The sequence below is a fragment of the Glycine soja genome, chromosome 8 (assembly GCF_004193775.1).
Source record: "Glycine soja cultivar W05 chromosome 8, ASM419377v2, whole genome shotgun sequence".
In the NCBI taxonomy this organism is placed as follows: domain Eukaryota; kingdom Viridiplantae; phylum Streptophyta; class Magnoliopsida; order Fabales; family Fabaceae; genus Glycine; species Glycine soja.
In genome coordinates this window covers 42,156,779-42,181,743 of record NC_041009.1, presented here as the reverse complement: position 1 = coordinate 42,181,743, position 24,965 = coordinate 42,156,779, and the positions used below count along the sequence as shown (strand labels likewise).

Genomic DNA, 24,965 nt, shown 5'->3' with positions numbered 1-24,965 from the left:
AAAATCGATGTTGTGAGATCTTTTAAGTTTTAATCATTGTTTGGTGCCAAAAACCTTGAAGTTCAGTAACTTTGAAACCTCTCACTTTCATCACTCTCACTATAACACTTTGGCACTCTGATTTGCAACCTTTTGTGGCATTGTAACTCCATCACCGCCGGCATTTTCTGAAACTGGATGCAGGTGCCATTCATTAGGCATTAATTGAAACTAGATGCATTTTCCAGTTATGGTGTATCTATATGTATATATGTTTATGGGAATGATGATTAATGTAGGTGGTGATTGAGCTATTTGTTGGATTGTTGCTTTGTTTTTGGACGGTGTTGACGGGAAGTTTATATCCATACACCTTCACTCTGAGGAGAAGAGGTAATTAAGTTAATGCTAGGATGTTTTAACTTGTAACTATAATGAGATGAATATGAACTAAGGAAAAATTGTCTATGAATTAGCATGTGTTCATTCTATGTGGTGTACTTGTTTGGTGTAGAGGTGGTGAATGGTATTGTATATCATTGTGATTGATTGAATCACTATAAATTAGCTCCTAGCTGTACCAGCATTTGTAGCAGCTAAAGGTTTGCCTTTTTATATTCTTTAATTACATATGCCAAAAAATTAAGAAAGTTGAAAACTTTAATCATATAATCATCATAGTGAGTTCAACAAAGTTGGTTTCTTCTAATTTCCACTAGATTTGATTTGTCCTAGCTTTACTATAGTACAAGTTTGCTTTTGCTTTTGATTATGATTTTTTTTTCTTTTCTATGTTTATGATATGTTGAGTTCAACCTATATGGATAATATGGAATTAGGGTTTAACTGTTCATTTTCTTTTTATTTGTGTTAAACGAATTTAGAAATGGATAAATGAGTTGAAATTAAACATTAAAAAGAGATAAGATGGAGAAGACAAGTGTTTCTCACCTAAGGTTCCATTTGAGAAAAATGAAAAATGTTTCTCCCATAGTTAGCTTATGCATAAGTTAAAATCAACTTTTAGAAGAGTTAATAAGAGATAATTTCTACATATTAGCTTATGCATAAGCTAATTTTAACTTACAAAAAAAATTATTTCAGTTTCTCCTTCTTTTTTTCTTTTAGAAGTGAGTGTATTCTTTTGTTAATCTTGTAGCTGACATTATTTAGTGGGATACAATTTTATTGGTTGCTAATAAGTGGTTATTAAGTTGTTGCTTAAGAGTTGTTAGTTAAAGATGTCTAATCTTCAATGTAATTTGTAGGCACTTTTTTGTTTTGTTGTTTGCATCGTGATCATGATATTCATTGTTACAACATCTGCATTGGAATGATAGTTGAAACCTATATTCCAAAATGTATAGAATTACAAAAAAAGAATAAAAGCTAGTTTACTGCATTACAACCAAAACATCTGCATTGGAATGATAGTTGAAACCTTTAAAATAAAGAGAAAAATGAGATAACGTAACCAGAATTTCATGATGTTTGGCTCTGTAGCATCAGCGTATGAATTAAGTATTCCACATTCCACAACAATTGCTTTTGCAGTTTTGACATTATCACCAGTGACCATTTTCACCTATGATTAAAAATCCAAACCACAAAAACCAAAATTGAAAAAATCAATTGAAACAGCATTAACAAAGCATATTGCATTTCTTATTTAAATGCTACATTTGCTTGATATTTGAGGATATGAAATAAATGTAGTATGAGGAATCTTCAATGCGCGAGCTCCACACCAACAATCTTCATGGCGCGAGGTCCACAAGGTTCACGGTTTACTGCTTTTTGGGGCGAGGTAGAGTGTTTGGGGTTTCAGCTAGGACACAGCGGGGTAGACTGGTTGGGCTTGGAAAATGTTCGCAACTACATTCAAGGGGTGCACGCGGAAAACGGAAATATTAGCCAAAATACAAAGACGGTCTATTCTGTTACCCGTCGTTGACTTATTTGACCTTTACATTCTAAGACGGTTATTTATAACCGCCTTAGAATGTGCATCCTAAATTTGAATATTTGGCCCCTGAATTACAAAAATGCTACCGCGTTTTTTCTAAGATGGTCCTTCATAACCGCCTTAGAAACATCGTAAAAACAACCTTTTGTAGTAGTGTAACCCTCAAGAGATTAACAAAGTAAATTTTACTTGTCAAAATATTTAACAAATTCAACCATCTTGTTTTTTTTTCTCACCCCCTTTAAGCACATAGTCATCTAATTTTCACTATAGTCATCTAATTTTAAATCCATTTTCATTTTCACCCCTTTTAGCATTGTGAGCTGCTTGTTGTGTGTTGTCATGTATTTTTATTGTCATATTCTCCAAGTCAACTAAAAGCTGTAAATGCCTTTATTTTTTATTGAGGCATCTTAATCTTAAACATGTAGTCCTCACGGTTAGCATATTTTTAATAAATCAGGGTTATTGTTGTTATTATTCTACTGTAGATGATAAGCATTTGAGTTTAACATCAATACATGAGAACATGTGTCTCTAATAGTTTGCAAGCTGTCAAGTTACTTAGGGACAGTTTTCTGATAAGTTAATTTTGGTGGCCAACAAGTACCTTTTTTTACTTTTTCTGATTTGGTAGTTTTTCTTTGATAGCTTGTTTTCTTGAGTGTTATATGAACATGAGTATTTCCTTATGTAATCATAATGAAAGAGAGGAAGATCGAGGTGTCTGAGAGAGATAGAGTGAAACTTGGGGATCCTTGATGTTGTTATCTCAATAACCAAAGAATCAAGCAATATTTTATTTGTACATAAAGATCTTTGTAACTCTTGCACCATGGTATATTAGATTCACTTCCTTCCTGTGGATATAGGTTCTTTGTGATTGAAGCACGTAATTACTTGTGTTCATCTTCTATCCCTTATCTTTGTTTTGATTCAATTTCTTTTATGTTATTAGCTTTTGAATGTTTGCTGGGTGTGGGTGTGTTGTTCTGTTTGCTGGTTTTGTCGGTTGTGAACCATAACAATACATTTTTTATGTCGACTTGTTCAATTAGCATCTTGGGTTGTTGTCAAATTGAGTTTTGTTTGTAGGCACTTGATATGATATGGGTCACAATATGCTTTTGATGTATTCATATACGGACACGGAAATTTTGTTTTTTAATAGAAGATTGCAATGAGAACGAGGGAGAGCAGCATGTGTATGAAGGATTTGAGATGTGGTTTCTCACCTAGTTGCATATAAAATCCTGATGTATAAATTCCTTCTCTTGGTAACGGAACGAAAATTATTTATCGAATATAGAGATTGAAACATTGTTACTTAAACAATCCTATTAAATATTCCATTATCACCTAAGGCCTAATGGAACAATTAAATCGCATAACACATTTGGAGCAAGCAACTCTGTGAACTCTGATGCAAACTCTATTGTCCCATGCATAAATATACTGTTGTGAGATTAATTGGGATTAATTTCTACTGCACTATTACACACACAACACAAGATAAATTGTCAATTTCATGACATATACCAATGTTTTTCATCTCATTTTGTTGATTTTTTTCGTTTGTTTGTCTATTGTTCTAGAACAAATTTTGTTTCTATTTATATCTTATTTTAAAAGTTTAATATAACAAATTATCATTTTCATAATTATAATTCTTTATTTACATTTGTCAATAAGAGAAATATCAAAGTATTAAATAACAGAGGTTAAAAAAACATTCAAATACCATTTACATTTCTTTTATAGTATGTTTTAAGATTATGATAATTAAGAGATATAATAAATATTTTATTTTTTATTTCTCCTTTTCTCGAGCATTCATTTTTTATATAAAAAATTGAAATTTTAAAGGAGAACATAATGGAGCGTTAATTATTATTTTGTCAATTTTAGATTTCCTTACACAATTAGTAAGAGATTAAAGAATACAAATAAAAAAATGATAAAATAAGTAATAAAATATACTAAAATCACATATTTCAATAAAACTAAAAACAATTTTTTATATTTTTGTTAATTCTTGTAAAAGGCCAATTTAAACTGATATTTCTCATTTTTAAAAAAGTATTTAATTTTTTAATTTAATCTAAAATATTTTTAATATAAATAATTTCTTAAAAACAAAAATAAATCCCACATATCTACCAGACTTTTGTTTTGGTATTATCTACCATAGACTTTGTATCTATAAAAATATGTAAATCACATTTGGTATACGAAGGGAGATGAGTTTACAATGATACTCTGGTAGTCATTAAGGATGCATGTGTTTGAATAAAATATTTTAAAGAGGGAAAAGAAAATTTGAGAAGAATTTAAAATTAGACTAAAATTTGCTGTTTTATATATTTTGTTAATGAAATTCAAAATTTAAGAATTTTAACAGGAAAACTTAATAATTAATTAATTGAAAATTAAGAATTTAAAACTTTATCCTTAAATCAAAATTTTCTTAAAAAAATCTCTCTTCTCTTTTCTTCTTTCTTATCTCCATATCTTTTAGTTTATCTAAAAATTAAGAGAGGAGGATGTCACACTCACGTTCTTTTAGTTTTAGATTACATAATGAGTTTTTAATTTTTAATTTTTAATTTTACTCAGGTGTCATTCTCTAAGTGGCTATGCGCAAATGTGACGTACTAGTGTGGTGTTTATCAGTGTATGGAAGACTTTCTTTTTCACGCGTTCTCTCCTCTTCTATCTTTTTTTTTCCTGTCCAAATACAAAATTTACAATATGAATTTTTTTTCTTTTATTAAAACAATAAATTTTATAAATGAAATAACTTCGTTACTTTATCCAAACATAATCTTAAAAATGAATGAATTTCATTATTTATTCAAACAAAAGAATTTAAAAAATAAAAATTTCAATTAAAGCAATTAAAATTCTTAAATTTTAAATTCTTTAAAATTCTCAAATACTCCAACCAAATGCACACTAATGACACAGGTGCTGGGAATTATCAGTGGCGTTTACCAGCCAAATGAATGATTACTAATAATCCAAAGAAAACAGGCTACATAAGAAACGGGATTCTCCAAAGTGAAATATTGTACCTGCAGTTTAGAGAATTCAAAATTCCAAATACAGAAACTAAAGAAGCAAACTGAACTTTTGCATCAAGAGAACATCTTTCACTCATTCTGCCATGTGTATAAATAATTTTGACTAACTACTCCGAGCCGCATAATTTACATATTTCTAAAATTGGTAATTCTAACCTCAAAATGGAAATTTGACTTGGAATGAATGACCCTCATAAGTATTACAGAGTTCTTATGGAGAGATATTGCAGGGTCAATTGATGGTAATACAAAATAACTACTTTGTGGTATCACTGGGTGGTTCCTCTGCACTGCTACTGTGAACCAACTGATCAAAACATGGATTCAAAAATATGCAGATTATTTAGCTATATATTTAAAAGAGAAAGATGGGGGAGGAGATTCAAGAAGACAACACTGATAATAAAACATGTGTTTACCAAGGATCCCAGTTGCTCATATGCTTCCATCACCTTTGGATCTTCCTCGTCTTCGTAACCGATTTGTACTATTCTAGGTCCATTTACAGACCAAAAGGCTCTTCGACCTGCCTCCTGCAAAACAATGAAAGCTCATAGCATAAATTTGATGCATTGAGAAGCAATATATCTCAGCATTGAAATACATGAAAACTGGACCAGTTGACAAGAAAGTCAAAGCCATATATTACTTGATAGGGTAAATAGCCGTGTGAAAAAAATGGATTAATAAAATCCAGCAATAAATTATTGCATTATAACATATAACATATTGATACAACATACAGAAAGCATCTTAATCAAGTTGTATTAATCATTGATGAAACGACGATTGATAGAAGTTTCAAAAAGAATATTAAGATCAGTTTGTTATACAGTTATACATATTACATTACATTGGTCAAAACGTGTAACATACATGTTTCCTACGCCAAGATTCAGATAAAATCTTTGATCTCCTAATCCAAAACAAATCAATAACAATGTACAGTGGGAACATTTAAATTCCTACCAATTAAGCCAAAAACTCTTTGCAGGTGCAGCCATTTATCAAGCTCCCTCTTGCTAAGGATAAAAGTAATCATCTCCAACACTAATCCCAAGGCAGGATAAGGGGAGAAAGAGAGATTCTTATAGTAGACTTATATATATGATATGAAGTAGATTTGACACAATTCTGGGTTTGTAATAGATTCATAAAACAAGTAATATACCAAAAAGACAAAAAGATAATTGTAACTTTCCTGCTAATATTGTTTGAGCACTGAGTTACACTATTTAATTCCGATAATGTACTTGCCAGATTTCAAAACACATTTCTATCCAAATCTAGTCTGATCTAATTAATAGGTAACAAAGGAAAAAGAAAAATAAAATATAATTAAGGGTCCGTTTGGGGTGATTGCAAGTTTTTGGTTTTTGGGTTTCAAATGTAATTTTCAAAACAAAACGTGCTTGACAAAAATGGAGCTGAAATAGTTTTTAAATCATTTTCGAAACATTTTTACACTCATTTTCAAAACAAAACAAAGTTGTGAATTTAGAGTTTTGTATAAAAAAATAAACATTTCCCACATTTGATAATGACACCTTTTGTTGCCACCACCACTGCGACCGCCAACACTGTCACCATCACTACCATTGTCATTGTCACCACCACACTGCAACCATTTGCTACCACCACCACCCCATCACCGGCACTATCATCATCATTGCTGTTGACACCACCATCACCTCCACTAATACCACCTTCGTCACCGCCACTATAGGGACAAATCCACTTGAGACACAATGGGGACAATTGTCCCCACAAACTTTTAAAACCCTCTTAATGTAATACACAAGTGTAATTATAAATTGTTCTTGTAATATGGAATTCAATATAAAAAATTAATTTATAATATAAGTATTGCCCCCACAACATAATATTTTTGGATCCGTCACTAACCACAGCTAATACCACCTCCATCACCACCAACAACACCAACATCGCCACCATTGGCTGCCACCACAACATTGTCATGGCCACCACCGCTGCCGCCACTGCCACCGTCACCACGACAATCACTGATATCTCTATAGCTGTTGTTACTGATGACATCACCATTGTCATCACCACCACACAAACACTTTTAAACTAATTTTGAAATTATATTTTAAAAACTTGTTTATAATTCTTTTGAAACTAAAACTAAAAACTGATTCTTATTTTTAAAAATTTTGAAACTCAAGACTAAAAACCACTCGAAACGAGCCAAAAGAAAAGAAGCAAAACTTTCAAATTTACCTGTAATATGATCAAGTATATGGCTTCCAATGCCTGAATACGAATTTCTGGATCATTAACTGGTTCACGTTCAATCGAGAGTGCAGTCCCAAGTTCAAGTGGCATTTTCAATCTGTCTTGCTCCCTGTAGATCTGCATAAAAATTAATTAATCAATGCAATTGACACAAAACAAACTTCAGTACTCAAGATTACATTCTGAAGCTGTAAGTTCCAAGAACAATAAAATATATAAAATGATTTTAATAAATTGAGCTTATGATTGCCTTCCATAATTGACCTCAAAAATATTAGATGGACAAACTAATATAATCTTTATACACATCAAAGAAGTTACTCATGATGCAATGATAGATGTCAGGCTCAGGTAAACTACTGATGTTACTAAATTGAAAATAGTTTAGCTTCACTTTGTCAAGTAGTTAAAAATAAAGTGGATGGCGTTGGAGAAAATCTGTTCCTCAATATGCAGAAGAATGCTACGAGGTCAGAAAAAGTAAAGCATGTAACCTTGTTGCTAGCTACAGGAAGAAGTAATGCAGGCCAGAGAAACTCTGATACCAAAAGCAAATTTTGTAGCTGATTCTCAGCTTCAAAACAACAATTGCGAATAGTTCCAGAGACCTGCAAGCAATAAAATATTGCAACAATTTTCAGATGAGAAAAGTTGCATGCAATAAAAATTGACTAGTAAAGAGCTGCCCATGTTGGCTTAGCCTTTAGAAATAGTAACTGAAAATAATCACAAAAATCAATGTTACTGTTACCATAATTACATAAACAGTTCCGTAAAGTGGAAATTCAACAAGAACCAAACAATACCAAGGATAGGTTATACTCAGTTATAAGAATACTGTTTTAGGGCAAAAAAGTTTATTAACTAATACCAACTTCAAAAGCAGCATCAGTCCATGTGCCTGTAATGTATGCTTAATTGAGCATCAGCTCATCAGAAAAGAACTCTTGAGGATGCAACTAAATCATCCATTGACCACTTCTTTCAAAAGTAGTTTAAAAATCAGATTAAAATGAATATAAAGTACTTACCAATGGTATTAAAAATAAAACAGTTCAAACATTACCCAAGGCTGGGAAACAGAAATCGTTTAGAGTGCATTTATTGCACATACCCCTTTCTTTCTCAATGAACTGTTGGAATCAAACTGTCTGATTATCTGCTTTAAGAGACCCCGCTTAGGGTCAAGTAGAAGCTCCCTCCCTTTCCGCTGTTTTGAGATGTTAACAAGTATTGAACCAACATGTTCAAAAGCATCATCTGGTAAAAAAACACTTTCGCTGAATCAGCATTAGGAGAGAATTGTCAGCAATCACAACAACCATCTAAAAGGTGCAGAAAATTTTCAAAAATAAAATAATCAAGCTTTGAACAGCCAAGTTTTGTGTCTCCCTATATTTATTATATAGTTATTTCATAAAGAAACCATGTCTTTGAATCTGAACTCTCCAATACAGGTGTTTCAGTCCATAGAGAAAACTGTTCAGAATTCAATAACATGTCACAGGATCCACTGGGCTAAAAACCATTATCTACAGACACACAAGGCATGGAAAACTTACAGTGGTACAGAAAACACGCACACACAGATGTAAAGAGTGCTTCTACAAAATTAAGCATAACTATTATACTAAGTTGAGAAGAACTCACCATTACTCTCATGGGAGGTTCTACAAAATGATCTCACAAGCTTCATAACATATAAACCATGCACCTTCTCATCTTCAGTCTGACAATCACAAAAAATATCCCATTAACAACACTATATAACGATTAAGGTCCTGTTTTGATAAATTTCTCCATAAACACTTATAGGAGAAAAAAAAAACAAGAAGGTAAAATGAATTGAACTCTCATAAGTTAAAATCAATCGATGCACTTCAGTTTTTAGAGAAATTAGATGAGAAAACTTCTATAAAAGTTAAAATGCATAAATTGATTTTAACTTACAGGAGAAGTTTAATTCACTTTTTCTTTTCTTATTCTCTCCTTGCGAAGTAATTTATTCAAACAAGACCTAAGACACCTTCTTTAAGACTTCAACCGCTCTTAGTGTCTATTTGGATAAACTTCTCCAGAAGTAATTATAGGAGAATAAAATAAGAAGATAAAATGAAAAAAGTAAGCTAAAATTAACTTATGCATAAGTTAAAAATTAGCTTTTGGAGAAACCAATATAAGAAAACTTCTACAAATTAACTTACGCATAAAGTAGTTTAACTCTGTCAACCAATTAGAAATCATCATTGTGATTACTTTTTATATATAAAGTCAAACAAACTTATCATACATGCGGGTTTGTGATTGGATGCCAGAGTACACTTTAAATATATTTATTTAATTGAATAAAATCACACGCACCTGAAGCAAGGAAGCAGCACCAGCTTCGAGTTGAGTGAGGTTGACCAACAGCATGACAAGCAAGCGAGCAATGCTACACTCGGGCTTGTACAGAACATCCATCGTCGTTTTGACCAGACCAATTCCAACCATCGCTTCCGCGAGGCTCGAATTCTGCGACAGGTTCACCAGCGCCTCCGCAGCAGCCTCCGAAACCTCCTGCAAAAACGCCATGCCGTTTTAGCATAAGTAGAAGTGGTGGCGGTATCGAATCAATAGTAGCATGTATGTGTGTTACCTTGGGTAACGTTAAGAGGCGAGACAAAGCGGGTAAGAGGGCGTTTGAGTAATTTGCCAGGGACTGCAAGCCCTCCATGGAGCCGGTTAAGCCGCGGACTATGTCAACGGCGGCTTTTGTGATCTGAAACGAGAAGCCGCACGTGTGAATAATGGGCATAAATAGAAGAGTTTCTGAAATTTTTTGGGTATACACTACAGAATTATGTTCAAGTGAATCTTATTCGAATCGGATAAAATTAAAGTTTTTTCTCCGAGTATTTAACGTAATTGCATACCAAAACTCAAACTTTGAATTAAATTAGAATAATCTCACACCAATTGATGTAGTCGCGAGCTTGATGGTAAGAGTTTATGAAAATAAAATCAAACAAAAAAAAAGTGAAAGCGAAGAAGAATTGGAGAGTTTATTACCTGAGGCGACGTGGAAGAAAGAAAGGAGACGAGTTCTTCCATCTCCGTCGCCATTCTTGCCCACTCTTCTCTACTCTGTTGCCGCCGGCTTTGTTAACACAAAATAAGTCATTGTAGTTGCTTTTTGTTAGACTTTTATACGACACCGTTTTGCCCTTTTTTTTTTTTTTCTTTCTGTGATAATTCTTTGATTTATTAATTATTTAATTTCACAATATCCTCTAGGAATTTTTTAAAGGGTAATGCTAAAGGCACTTGTTAAGAAATTATAAGAAAAAAGCTTCTATTAAAAACTAGCATTGGAACCGTGTAATACACGGCATTTTAGTAAATGAAAAAGTGAGAGGAAAAATAATAAAATTAAATATTTAAATGTTTTGAAAACAAAAATACATTAAAAACAAAAAATATATATATATATAAATTGTCCAACCATTTACATATAACGACGATTATATATATATATATATATATATATATATATATATATATATATATATATATATATATATATATATATACACGTTTAAAAAAATTATTTTGATGGGTCTTAGTCACTTAAAAAAAAATTCTATTTTTAGTCTTTAAAATAATCATTCTATTTTTAATCCTCAAAAAATTTATATCTAGAACCTTACAACCGGACAAAGATTTGATGTCACATCAATATTTTTCGTTGTTACATTATATTATAAATATAAAAAACTAAAACAAATTTTTATAAGATAAAGAAAGAATTTTTAAAAAAAAATAAGAAACCAAAAATATATTCTAGGTTTTAATGATCTCTCTTGTAATTTTATAGTTTTTATTAAATTTAAATCAATATTCAAAACTTTACTACTCAATTAATGCATTGTGTGTGTGAGAGAAAGAGAATACATGATGCATGGTTAGACTTTTCTTTGTAAAATTTAATCAAAATCTACTCAATTAATGCAGTCTTTAATTGATCATATGCAAAAATACACCTATTTTAGACAGGTCTAAATCTAGTTATCTACTACTACTACTACTTGCATCACTTAATTCACTCTAACACAATGTGAACTCTAGCAGTACTTATAAGCATATTTCAATTAATAACATAGCATGTTAACTCAACAAATATCATTAATAAATTTACATCGTCGATTAATACACATGCCAAATTTACAATTAACAAAGCCGATTAACGCAATGTGAACAAAAACAGAAAACACAGAATCGGAAAAAAAGCATCACCATCGTATTATTATTATAATAAGCACGTACCACACATTAGCATATAGATCGAAAGAGCATCATCGTATCATCACCGACTCACCCACGAGCGAAAAACGCTGCGTTACACTGTCGGTGTCAGGAAAAAGAAAGAAAGCTCAGAAAACACACAAACACAAAGTGAAGAAAACGAAACTGAAACGGGCAAAAAATGGAAACTTTGCCTTCCAAAGTGTGCGGATCGTGATGTTTGAGTCATACATTTGCTTTTATGCTCCGGCAATGCATCATCATCATCTGCCATAATTGATCCTCAGTTTCTCCGAATAATTTCGACAGACACATGTTGATTCTCCCTTTTCGATTGTTCCAAGGATCCGGGTGTTTTTTTTTTTGTGACTTAGCTGCTCCATTATTATTGGATTTTTAGGTTCCTTGCATATCGAAAGAATCAACCTTTCCTTGCACGTATATACGAATCCCACGCGTTCAGTAAAGGGTTCTGCAATCTCGCGCCACTACCACCACCGGTACATGCTTCTCTTCTTACCTTAACCCTAACTACACTATTTTTTTTTCTTTTCTTTTTTTGCTCTTTTGGGTCGATTCTGGGTTTCTCTGGTCGTGTACTTGCAGTGTGCAAATGGGTTTGTTTTTATAAGGCTTGAATGCTAAATGAGTAGGGAAAAATCGTAAGTTTTGTTCCCTCATATCATCTATGTCTGTTGTGAAATAAATGGCTTTTTTATTTCATGAGATTGCATGAAATGGCTAAATCATTTGAAAAAGAAAGTGTTATTGTGGCAATATGTGAAAATAGAAAACCGAAGCATATATGACATGTCTATTCAGTATTCGCTATTACTTTTATTCACCTTTTTAATTCATTCATTATGTTACAATTTTTCACATTCCTTGCGATTGCATTAGCTATAGTCCTGCTACTACTGTATATATGTTTTTGTTTCATCACCTCGTTCAATTTTTTATTGTTGGATATCGGGTAAAATTTTCTGCAGTTAGTTACATTTTGTTTTCAGTTTTAAATTTTAATCCACGTGCTCCTAAAGTTCCTTCCCGTTGCTTCTGTTTTATTACTTCAATTTTCTTAATTGAAACCACAGTATAACCGTTTCTTAATTTTTAGCATAATAAGTGACTACCATTTCTTTACATGCTGTTTTGAGTGATTTCTTCCGCCTCCTTCACCTTGTCTATGAAGTTAGGGTGCATTGGATGCAGGTAGCCTTCATTAGGCAGTATTTGTGTTGGGACTATGCATACACACTATATGGCAGGCTTCAATCCGAATGATCTTTTCTTTCAATTTTTAATACTCGAAAGGAAAAATAACTGTGGTGGTTTTGGTGGGTTGGGGGGGGGAGGGGTGTATGAACTTGGTCAGCAAATTTATCTTTATTTTTTTTACCTTTTAACATACCACTACGATTACTTGCTGCTGTATTAGCTCAAGTAGTGACCCTTATGTAAAGAGCTTCCCCATTTGGACCCTTTTTTTTGTCTCTTTTTCTTTTTATTTTGCTTGACAGATGACAACTAGTGTATATTTAATATTTAATCGTCAAGGGAGATCTTAGACTTAATAATATTTCTGAAACTTTGGTTTTTAACCGTGTCAAATGACATCGTGTGATTCATATAGCCGACCTCACCTAGTGGGATAAGGCTTTGTTGTTGTTGTATTGATCTAAACTAGTATATTTATTACTGTTTTTTTTTACAGAATCAATCTTCTTGCTCCAAAATATATTTTCTCTGTTTCCATTAGTTGAATTTACTTTATAAGATCACCTCTGAAGCACAATTGTGACCCCCCACCCAATTCAGAAAACTCCCTTCGTTTACTTTATAAGATCACCTCTGAAGCAAAATTGTGACCCCTTTTTTTTAATTTCCTCGTCCCCCCAATTTGTTTGATATGAAATGTTATATGTCACTGTTCTTGCTTTTCTGATTATAATATTATATATCTGAAATGAATTAAACCTTCAGTTCGGTAGTAGATGCACCACTGATAAATTTGCAGTGGTTCCAATCAAGAATAGGATTTATAAATATGGATGGCTTAGCCTCAAAGCCTGGTATCACAGCAAGAGTTGGTTTGGTTTCAAACAGGAATAGGATATATAAATTTAACCTCAACTCTCTCACACACACACACATTATGTTTTGTTTTTCTAATTACTTTCACAAACAAATGTAGACTTGATGTTGTAGATTAAGACCCATTTCAGGCTTTGGCAAAGTTAGTGTTTTTTGGTTTAGAATTTAGATATGAGTTCAAAGTAAAGTTAGCATCATAATTATGTCTATCAAAGAAGTTCATAAAGCAACATATTCACTAGGAAGCTTGCATATTTTTTTCCCATTCAGTTGTTAAGCTGGTTCTGTTCCTTTCGTGTTTTCTTACTTTACTTTCTTTTCTTCTCAAATCTCAACCATTACATTCTTATAATATATCAGATTCTTCATTTTCCTAAAAAAGGAAAATGTGAAGTATATAAATATGATTTTTCTTCCAATCATGGATAACAGGGACAAGCAATAGTCACAAGTGAATCAAAGAAACTAGGTCAATATGTTTATAAATTGGTTATGGCATTGAGGTCAAGTTTCACTGTTTCAGGAACACAAGTCCCTTGATTATTTTATTTTGTGTAGTTGTGTACAACTTTGATCTGGTTGTTGTTTATTTATAATTGTATTGCCTTGAAATTGTTGTCTGGACTCATTTCTGCTGCTAGAAATATTATACTTCCCTAGCAATTGTAATGCTACAATAAAGAATTTTCAAATTGTTCTTGTGATTGTGTCATCAACATCCATGATTAAAGTTTTAAAAGTTCTTATGTTAGTGTGCATTTGCCTGGAACTATACTGATACTGCCACAGCAGAAAAAAGCTTAAAGTTGTCTAGTGAACATTATTGATGCTGATATATTCTGTCCCATATAGTGCATTAGTGAACTACTACTATTCTGTGCCTTTTATAGACATATACAATGGGAAAAAGTTAACCGACATCCCACAGAACAAGTTCTACTGTACTTGTTGACCCATTCTTTACTAATTTCGAGTTTACTTATTGAGTGGTTTATGAATTATTTTATATTAATATTAATATATAAATGGCTTTGTATAATTTTACATAGAGAAATTCTAATAAGTTGCATTAGTTAAAAAATAAAAATATAAGGTAGATAGAAATTAAAAGTTGTTATCCATCCTATATATATCTTCTGTGTCAATTAAGCATGCTTGCCATTCAATTACTTGTTTTTCTCCCATCCTATAATTTATTTGTTTTATGTGTAAAAGATCTTGAAGCTTTTGATCTTTGTTGTTGAGTTTACAATTTCTGACATGATTGGTGTTTCTGATTTGAATCATCACAATTTTTCTTGCAGGCCTCTCTCCTGCATCTGCTACTGCTACTGCAAATGGGCTATCTCCAGGAGGAGCTCCATCATCAGCTCCCAGGAATGCTGCATCAGCATTGATCACCTTTTCAGGTGGATCCTTTATTGTTTGCCTTTTAGTAGCTTTATCTCTCATTCCATTTTGAGAGTAGGGACATGACATTAGAGTCTATTTTCATGTCTTCTAACTTGAGTGAGTGAAATATAGGTTCTCTTTTTTGTGATTAAGAGACTTGTAATCTGGTTATGGAACAGCAGGATAGAGTTTTTTCTTGTTTGCTGAGTTGAAAATAACTGATGTTTGCTATGACTTTGTTTGCTGAGTTGTAATTAACAGTGATCAGCTCAATGTTTTTATGACTTTTTATACTCGGCTGTTTTTGCTACTTTTTTCTATTAATATATTTTTGTTCCTGTGATCTGATATGGCGTTTCTATATGATTTTTATTATTATTTTGTTTAATAGAGGCACATATGATATGTGCAGTCATGAAAACTCCCAATTGCTTTTTATTGAATGAGTATGATTCACTGTCGTTGAAGAGTCTGCATTGGTTGTAAACCAAATGCTATGATTATTGTAAATTTAAAAATTAAACTTTAACAGTATGGCTGATGAAAAATTAAACTACAGAGCTTTTTTACAAGTGGGCATTTTTGGCCCTGGCCCACATTGGCCAGGGCCTATCCCTGTGGGTTGGGCCAAATTGACAGCTCTACCTAAAAGGATGGTTGAGGAAGTTTTAGCTTGACATTTTCATGTTTTTTTTATATTGATCTCTGATTCTGATAGTGATTTTATAATCTGCAGCTGCTTGCTTCCCCTGGCAATAACTGGTTTAAATTGAAGGCTTTCACATTTCATTATGCATTAACATCTTAATCTAGAACTATTTAAGCATGCGTGGATTTTAGTTGTATGAGTTTAGTTTACATAAGATCTTCAGCTGGCAGCATGGGTGATTTATGGTTTGCTAGTGACCTTTTTGGTGTGACTTAGAAGTTGGAAACTATATTTATTTCTGCAGATGAACTGGTCTGTGTCTGAATCTTGGGACGTGCTTTGGAATGGCTCTGCATAGAACCAATGGTGAATTGTTCACTGAGAGAAGAAACATCGTTGATGCAGTTTTCAATTCTTTTGAAAAAAGTGATCATGGCTCTAGAGTTTTACGTCGTGGTCGAAGGTTTGGTCGGATTACCAAACACAAGCTTTCACGCTGGATTTTCCTTCTCACAGCACTCCTTTCAATACTTCTAACAGTTTATGGTTTGAAAATGTTTTTTCAAGGTGAGGACAGAGACATGTATCTTTTCTCCTGGTACTTTGTATGGTTATATACAAATAGTTCCCCACTGTCCCTCATGTATCAGAGAAATCCTACTTCATGAATTTTCACTTCTAGTATTTCTTGGCAATGGTTTCGTTACACAGCTAAAATGGAATCCAAGTTCTCAACAATACCACACAGTATACAAGAAGAACGTAACCTACAAGAAAATATTGTGGTATCTGATGATGGAAAGACGTCTAAAGAAAATATTGCGGTGTCTGATGATGGAAATACGTCTAAAGAAAATATTGTGGTATCTGATGTTGGAAACACTTCTAAAGGGAAGCGCCGAAAGCGTAAGACTCATTGCCTTGATCCTCATTTATCTTTAAAAACTTAACTATGTTTTTGATCCCTAATAAATAACTAATTTTTGCATTTGCTCCCTAGTAAATTTTTGCTTTGTGTTGAGTCTCTAATAAAACAATTTTGTTTTTGGTCCTTGACAATTTTTTTTAGTCCCTAATAAATTATTGAATTTTGTGTTTGCTCCCTAATAAATTACCAAATTTTATTTTTGCTAATTTATCAAGGACTAAAACAAAATATCAAGTACCAAAAACAAAATTTTTGTTTTATTATGGACTCAACGCAAAACAAAAATTATTAGGGAGCAAACACAAAAATTGGGTATTTATTAGGGATCAAAAACATATTTAAGTCATCTTTAAATTATGTTTTATGAATTTGAAGTCAAACTTCACTTTTAGTTCTGTTCTATGCTTCATCCCCTAACCTGTATTTCTAAATAAAGATTTGTTGAGAAACCCCTTTTAGAAAAATCAATAGTGAAACGAAAGTTCTGAAGCATCAGATAGAGGACGAATCTGCAAGTTTACAAAATTGGAAAAATGAGCAGCTATCTGGATGGCTGCTGGAGTAAACATCAAGTCCAAGAAAAAGTTGTCATAGATAGTGGAACATTTCTAGGAGAGAAATGCTAGCAACACACTCTTTTAAACACATTTTCTCTGATTGGTTGAAATTTATTGAAAATTACAAAAAAAAAATTTGGGTCCCACATCTTATTTAATTACTCTCGTGATTTTGTAGTTTCCAATAAATTTAAATCAATCATAGTGTGTTAGGAGGAGAGTGTGTTGCATTCTTCTTTCTAGGATAATGACAAATATATTTTTGTTAGCATCAAGTAAAATAGTTTCTTTGTGTTGTGTGAATCATATTTGTTTTGCTAGCGGAACTTGATTATTCATCTGGTTGATGTTGTTGCTGTGACATTATGATAATTAGCACTTTGCAAATAATGTGTGCTTCTGCATATGTTATTATGTTGATTACTTTTAAATCTCAAATGCAAATGGTGTTTCCAGAGTTAAATGAAAAAAGAAAAAATCTTTGGGATTTTTTACACCACGGTTACATCACTTGCTAATATTTGAATTTGGTCAACTAAATAAATCAACATTGTTCATGATCTATCAGGATTATTTGGATTTATATGTTCCTCATAGAACTGAGTCTAGTATTAACTAGATTCTTTGCCTCCAATATTTTCCTTGAATATCAATGCTTCAGATTTTCCGTGTGAAGTTGGACTTCTGGAATCTGTAGATGGCCTTGTTGAACCCAAAAATTATATGAACTTCACATGGTTTTCTCTAGAGTATGTTGACCATGAAGATAGAACATCCAAAATTGATTTATTTGAACCTCGATTTGGAGGACATCAGACTCTAGAGGAAAGAGAAAATTCATTTTATGCAAAAAACCAGACTCTTCATTGTGGTTTTGTAAAAGGGAAACCAGGACATCCAAGCACTGGATTTGATATAAATGAAAAAGATAAGGCTTATATGTACAGATGTAAGGTTGCAGTTTCTTCTTGCATTTTTGGAAGCTCTGATTTCCTCCGGAGGCCTACAAGTAGACTGGTAATCCTGCAATTATTTTAAAACATTTTTTGCTCTTTTGTACATTATCCATAATATAAACAAAAGTCTTCAGTCAAGGTTTTGTTTGATCAACATGTTGAAATGAAACCAAAAAATCATGTTAGTTTAATCAAGTGATGAAAGTTTTAATTATTGGAGCCAGAAAAGTAATATGTATATGAAAGATATTGAGTCAGAATCAGATGATCTATGTTACATGTGTTCTGTTTTTCACCCTCCCCCTGTCATAGGTTTTGAAGAATAATAAGCAATGGAGCAGAACAATATAGTAAAAAAACTAATAGGAGAGGAGAAACTTGTAGAATGCAGACTTGGATAGTTGGATCTCAAATGAAAGTTCATTCCACAAGTATGCCATTTGATACATCAAATCTTTTGTGATTAGGTAGATTTGATTTCTTAAAATATTGCCTTGTTCATGGTGATAATGGATCATGCATTTGTTTATAAGTGTTATTATTATGGCCCTTCCTTGGAATTAATATTTCTACAATATTTGTTGGCTTGTTGCTTGATCTCATTTACTATATTTTATGCTGTGAAGTAGTAGAAAACTGGAACTTAAATATCAACCTGAATTATGTGATTATGATATTTCATTGATAGATTAATCATTACTGCATTCTGTCTTTGATTTATAAAGCATATGTTAATTATGTAGAAAAGATTATATATGTTTCTTTGCTGCAATGCAGATCAGTCAATATTCAAAGGACAATGTTTGTTTTGTTATGTTCCTGGATGATCAAACTCTATCCAAACTTTCATCAGAAGGAAGCAGTCCTGATGAGAGAGGGTACATTGGCTTGTGGAAAATAGTTGTTGTAAAAAACTTGCCATATGAAGACATGCGGAGAACTGGCAAGGTGCCAAAATTTTTATCACATCGCCTCTTCCCACATTCTAGGTAGTTCTAGTAATCTGTTCTAGCATCCAAGTTTTCTTGCTTTCTATTCCTCATTTCCATGATGTTTAAAAATCATTCCTTGGTAGGTATTCAATTTGGCTTGACAGCAAGATGCGACTCAACTCTGACCCTATGCTGATTATTGAATATTTTTTGTGGCGAAGGAAGGCAGAATATGCCATTTCAAATCACTATGATCGCCACAATGTTTGGGAGGAGGTACTCCAAAATAAGCGCTTAAATAAATACAACCATACAGCAATTGATGAACAATTTAACTTTTACCAGTCTGATGGCCTCCCCAAGGTTGACCCATCAAAGCCAAATGATCCTCTTCCGAGTTGTGAGACCCTTTTCATCTTTGTTCATTGTGGAATACCTGTTGGGTCTTGTGCATAATAAAATAATCTAACTATTGAGTCTTTCACTTTGCAGATGTTCCTGAGGGTTCTTTCATAATCAGGGCACATACACCAATGTCAAATTTATTTTCATGTCTTTGGTTCAACGAAGTTGATCGATTTACATCTCGTGATCAACTAAGCTTTGCTTATACCTATTTGAAACTTAGGAGAATGAATCCAGAGAGACCAATTCAGCTATATATGTTCAAGGTGAATTTTTAACACATTTAAGCATAAAACACTCAGTGCAGTGCCATATAAAGTGAGGGCTATTTTTATGAGTGAGAGGAACAAATGTAGACCATTAAATCTTACATGGTTGGTAAAGATTTGCTTCTCTCTCTACACACACACAGAGGGCAAAGGTGAGGGAATTTGGTCTTAACCATACAACAATACATAATCTTGACCATCCATTGTTGATTGTCTTTTCGAGATTAGGTTCTCTCATGTTCTCACCTTGTGTGCTTCCTACACGCACGTGCATATGCTGTTCAATACCCATTTTGAAATTCAAAATTTGAATGTATTATGTGATCTCTGTTGAAAGCCCTATTATTTCAAAGGTGTTTTCTGTTCAAATTGGACAAGGATATCCTTCTCAACTGCTACTTGCAGATTACATTCACTTTGTATGCATATAAGTTATGATAATTTATAAAAGTGTTTACTGCAAAAACTTCCCGATTCTCGTAATTTTGAGCCTCCAATGGTCATATTGTTCTGTCATGTTAATTCAGTAACACATTCTTCCTCTCATTTCCCTCCACTAAGTAAAATATAGAGTGATTTATATATATATATATATATATATATATATATATATATATATATATATATATATATATAGCTGAAATTTTTTGCTCTATGGTGTTGCTTCAAAGGCAGTCATGTAGTCATAGCAACTTATAAAGTGTATTCATCATCAAACTATGCAGGATTGTGAACGTAGAGCATTACTGAAGCTATTCCGGCATAGGGAACTTCCATCTCCACGAGAGACTGCTTGATCAGTTCCAGATATATAAGGTGCCTTTTGTTGCTTCTTGATCATGTACTGTTCATTTTGATTATTTTGAGTGCCATTATAAGAATATGGTTCTTTATTATTTATTTGTTATCACTAACTGTCTTTGATAAATTAGCTCACTCAAGCAAATAAAATTTTAGGAAGTATCTCATAAATTGTGTAATGATAGAATTCATGTCATTTAAAGTTATATCTGTTGCTTGAATTAGGAAGTTGAAACTTGGATACCTGTACATATCAATTTAGACTTCCATCTAAAGTAGTAGGGACTGCTTGTTTTGGCTGAAAGTGTGAAAACCAATATTGAACAAGTTGAAACTTTGGAAGAAAAAATCATCTAATGCTTGATAAAATAAAATTGAGAAATGGTTGAAAATGGTATATATCCCTTTTTTCATTTTCCACCCTCTCATGACCAGAGTGAAACTCAACCTCACAATATTAGTCTTCATTTTGCGTCTTCCCACTAAGCACACTCTTGATCTTATTTCTTATCTAAGCTCCCAAGTCCTAACAAGACATGTGATATGTGAAGGGATGCACACTACACTAATGGCACAGGTCATCATATTTGACATCCCTTCCAGCTTGATTAGCCTGACAAGACATGCATGATATGTTTTAAGCTGGACCAAACAGAGGCAAACTCATTCCTTGTTCAAAAAAAATAAAAGAGGCAAACTCATTCCTTGCAGAACAGTGGATTCTTATAATTCCTTGCAGCCTCGGCTGAAGAGTGATTGCAGGTGCATTTTTGTGGCCAAGGATTTTACTGGGGTTCAGTGGAAGTTCTTTATGAGGGAAGGGCAAGTTGATCAAGGTTTTAGTTTGTTCAGCTTCCTCATGTTAGTGTCAAATATGGGGGATGGGGTGATTTTGCTACCATGTAAGAATACACTTTCTTTTTTCTGTGTAAACATGCAACAGGTTCTCCTTCCTCTCCCAGTCATAAGTAGAGGGTATTGGCTGATCATAAAAACTGTAAATTGCCTTTCATTTTAGTAACATTTTTGGTGAAGAGTATTTTTCTTTCTGTAAGGTGTCCTCACATCAAAATAAAAAATCAACCGCTTTTCTTTACATGAATTGCCTGTGATTGCTTTGAATGTGATTTGAAGCTCCAATATTTTATGTTAATATTAAACCTTTGCTAGAGTGTAAGGGGGTCTAAATTAATTGAGAAGTGTGCGTTCGTTATTATAAACTTTTTTGTATTTTTCTTTGATTCTTACAAATAAAAAAATATTTGCTTCAGTGAATGAGATATTGTTTTCAACTATAACTAGTTTTTGGCAGAAAGACCCTAGATCTAAAAACACTCGCTATAACATTGACTCCTCTTCTATTCTCTATTAGCAATATTTTTATATAAGCAAATTAAATGTTATTTTTTTATGTTGTATACTCTTTACTAGTAACCACACTTAACCATTCACACTCTTTAGATTAGACTAGGCCATTCAATATACTACTTTCATGTTTTCTCTTAAAGTAATAGACCGCCGGCTAATTGGTTTAGAATTGTGACAATACTAATTTTAAGTTCTATTTGAAATTCTTCGAGCACAATGATAACTTATCCAGAAATAGTAAAGGGCTTTAGAAATTACTACTATTGTAGAAGTAGTTTATCACCTATAACTACGTAAGATTGGAAAATTGATGTTTTTTTTAGTAATGTTTTTTAAAAAAAAAATTGATAATGGAAAATTGATGCTTAGTATAATAAGTATCAAAATTTAATTAATATTTACTAATATTTAACAAGTGCATTCATTGTTAATATTTGTTATTAATTTACTTTTTCTACTCGAAGGTAATTAATAAATAATGATACCTCAGTCTTTTATACCGACAGTGAATAAATTCTAAATACAGGGAAACATGTTATGGTTCTAATCTACTTAATTTCTTGCATGCTGATTTGTTATGGTTCACAACATTCATCTCCGACAGCATTCATTTGAACCATCCAAACATACTTGTAGGCATTAATATTTGAACATATACCGGTACACACAGATAAATAACACGTATTATTACACACTGCTAGTAGATGATGAGTTTGGATATTACTAATGGCTCCTGATGGAGGAGCTATATCCACTTTGAGCATCATAATACCTAGACCACATCAAAACACCTCCATATTTAGCAGAACCCTTAATGGCTGGAAGCACCTTGGAAATAAGATCAGCAGAAGGAATGAAACCACTTCCAGCTGCCTGCTTCCATGCATCTTCAAGGGACTAATTGCCCCAGAATTGTATTGGCAAGGAGGGTTGTTGTAGAATTGGACACAAACAAAGTCAAAAAGGCCTGTTGTGAGGGCATTTCCTATCCAAGCATCAGGAAATGGGCACTGAGGTGCTGCAGTTATGAACGCTTGCTTGCCTTGCTTGGCCATGCCATACCCTTTAAGGAACTTGGCAAGATCACCCCAGTGCTGGTTTGATCCACCCTCAATGTCAAAGTCGATGTCATCTAGAATGGCGGGGCCAAGAGGACGAGAAGACAACTGTCCCCCCAAGAAGTTGTTTCAAAGGTAAGTGGCTACTTGGCTTGCATCTTGAGTTGATGCAATTGAGTAGCTTCCTGCACCTCCTCCTAAAGAGAGCAACACCTTGATGCCTTTGGCTTGGCAGGACTCAATGTCCGAGCTTAAGCCAGTGCATCCTTTACTGTATGGATCACAATGACCTGCAAGGTTAATCATAGGAGTTTGGCCATCGCCAAAGGTTGGCAAAAAGGCTACGATCACATAGTCATAGTTCCCTGTGGCACAAGCCTCGTCCAGCGTGCCTAGTTGCCATTCTGGCCCCAGTAGATTGCAATTTTGCAGCATTAGAACCATTTCCTAGTGCTAACAAGACTAAGCACAAGAATGTGACTGAGATTGCTGATTTCAGTGCCATTGTCTATTGATTTGCCTGGAGATATCTCTCTCAAGTCTCAACCAATTTAAGCTGCTACTTTGCAAACCATGATGCTGGATAATAGGTTTTATAGTGGCGCCATGACAACTAAGCCTACCAAAAACATTGTCCTTTTGTTCTTAAGAATGTTGCTTGGCAGTCACTTCGTTTCCCACTACATGCCTAAAATGCATTCATTAATACTGACCCATTTAAGCAACCAACAATTATACTAGTCTATTTAACATTTCTTATGTCTGTTCTCTGTTGTGATCTTCTTTTTGGTGCTACTCTCCTTTTAATTTGTTCTAAGAAACAATAATTTAAGCAGTCATTGTCCTCTTCTGTATTCTTATGTCTGTTTTCTGTTGTACTATGCTTCAGTTAAATTTATCACGCTCGTTAAAACAATGGAATTGGATCCTCTGGAGTTTGGAATTGAACTGCACCCCATGCAGTTATTATCCAACGGTGTACAAGTTTTGAAAAAAAAATATTTTTATGAATAAATAAACATTTTTAAGGGTTATTGGGGTAGTTAAAAATTTTACTGCAGAGAATCTTGATCCATGAAGAATTACGAGACTTGTAATCTAGTATTTGATTTAATAATTATTACCCATTCGTAATTATCTGAAATTACTGCTACTATATTTCTTCAGCTTTATGGATTAAAATTTGAAAGGGTCACTTGAGCATAGAGAAGAGCACCAAAGAGAAAAGGAAATGATTTATGCCTTGTTTGTTTATCCTCTGAACACATTTGCATGTGTTTTTCATCTGAATATATTTGTTTTCTAAACACTTGAACATAGCATATGAAGATAACAGAGGAAAAGAATTTGAAAATATCTCTCAACTGTTTCTATTTTTTTAATTTTTTTTAAGCACTCTTTTTAAAACATTCTCAAAACTTAGGGGTGTATTGGATTAGAATTTCAAAAAAATTTAAAAGATTTTTTTTATAAAAAATATTTGTGGTATTCAATCAGGATTTTTAAATGGTATAAATATATTTTGTGTATTCAATTAAGATTTTTAACATATTTAAGGAGGACAACAAAATCTGGTGGCATTCAATTAAGATTTTTTTATAATTTATAAAAAGTATTTTGATATTCAAAAATTATAACTTTTGGTGAATTGTTTTTTAAGAAGGATTTTGATAGATCTCCTTAGTATAAAACATCTATAAAAAAAATCTCACTCAAACTCTTGAGATTTTACTAGACTTTTTTCTTTTTTTTTTCTGTTGGTTACCAAACTTTTTTTTTTCTCATCACACATATCATCTTCTCTCTTTCATATTCTTCAAGATGTGTGTCATATATATTTTTTCTATTCTTTTCAAATATAAAAATATCAAATATACTTCTTCTCTTTACTTTTTCATTTGTTTTCTAAATTAATGTTTGCCTTATATTGACTGTGTCAATCACATGCTCAACGCGATATTTTTCTTATTGTCATTCTTAATTTC

General features: G+C 32.7%; 2 protein-coding genes and 1 pseudogene across 4 annotated transcripts; 1 reads left to right on the top strand and 2 right to left on the bottom strand.

The window, feature by feature from the left end:
- Positions 1-4,922: 4,922 nt before the first annotated feature.
- LOC114423283 (protein HGH1 homolog) lies at positions 4,923-10,467 on the bottom strand. The gene is made up of 9 exons (XM_028389980.1): positions 10,339-10,467; positions 9,926-10,048; positions 9,649-9,846; positions 8,938-9,016; positions 8,402-8,547; positions 7,782-7,895; positions 7,273-7,404; positions 5,448-5,561; positions 4,923-5,335 (listed from the first exon to the last, which is right to left on the bottom strand). Exons 1-9 carry the CDS (start codon positions 10,390-10,392, stop codon positions 5,285-5,287), a joined length of 1,011 nt encoding a protein of 336 aa, XP_028245781.1. The 5' UTR covers positions 10,393-10,467; the 3' UTR covers positions 4,923-5,284.
- Positions 10,468-11,601: 1,134 nt separating this feature from the next.
- On the top strand, positions 11,602-24,124 carry LOC114423281. Of its 3 annotated transcripts, none has more exons than XM_028389979.1 (10): positions 11,602-12,071; positions 14,970-15,074; positions 16,011-16,273; positions 16,418-16,612; positions 17,853-18,208; positions 18,925-19,136; positions 19,301-19,479; positions 19,572-19,750; positions 20,479-20,569; positions 21,106-21,652. In XM_028389979.1, the coding sequence occupies exons 3-9, from the start codon at positions 16,051-16,053 to the stop codon at positions 20,548-20,550; spliced, it is 1,416 nt and encodes a 471-aa protein (XP_028245780.1). In that variant the 5' UTR covers positions 11,602-12,071; positions 14,970-15,074; positions 16,011-16,050; the 3' UTR covers positions 20,551-20,569; positions 21,106-21,652. The 3 variants fall into 3 exon arrangements, with proteins under 3 accessions (XP_028245780.1, XP_028245779.1, XP_028245778.1); XM_028389978.1 differs by lacking the exon at positions 21,106-21,652 and adding an exon at positions 23,870-24,124 and having other exon boundaries at positions 11,603-12,071; positions 19,223-19,479; XM_028389977.1 differs by having other exon boundaries at positions 11,603-12,071; positions 19,223-19,479.
- On the bottom strand, positions 22,533-23,874 carry LOC114423282 (annotated as a pseudogene).
- Positions 24,125-24,965: the final 841 nt, after the last annotated feature.

Excerpts from the sequence above, each read along its gene's own strand:
- LOC114423281 (XM_028389978.1), top strand. The coding sequence starts at position 16,051 with ATGGCTCTGCATAGAACCAATGGTGAATTGTTCACTGAGAGAAGAAAC. Across the intron at positions 19,137-19,222 it reads CGCCTCTTCCCACATTCTAG|GTATTCAATTTGGCTTGACA; the intron begins GTAGTTCTAGTA and ends ATTCCTTGGTAG. Across the intron at positions 19,480-19,571 it reads AAATGATCCTCTTCCGAGTT|ATGTTCCTGAGGGTTCTTTC; the intron begins GTGAGACCCTTT and ends TTCACTTTGCAG.
- LOC114423283 (XM_028389980.1), bottom strand. The coding sequence starts at position 10,392 with ATGGCGACGGAGATGGAAGAACTCGTCTCCTTTCTTTCTTCCACGTCG. Across the intron at positions 7,896-8,401 it reads GTTCATTGAGAAAGAAAGGG|GTCTCTGGAACTATTCGCAA; the intron begins GTATGTGCAATA and ends TATTGCTTGCAG. Across the intron at positions 7,405-7,781 it reads TTCCTGTAGCTAGCAACAAG|ATCTACAGGGAGCAAGACAG; the intron begins GTTACATGCTTT and ends ATTTTTATGCAG.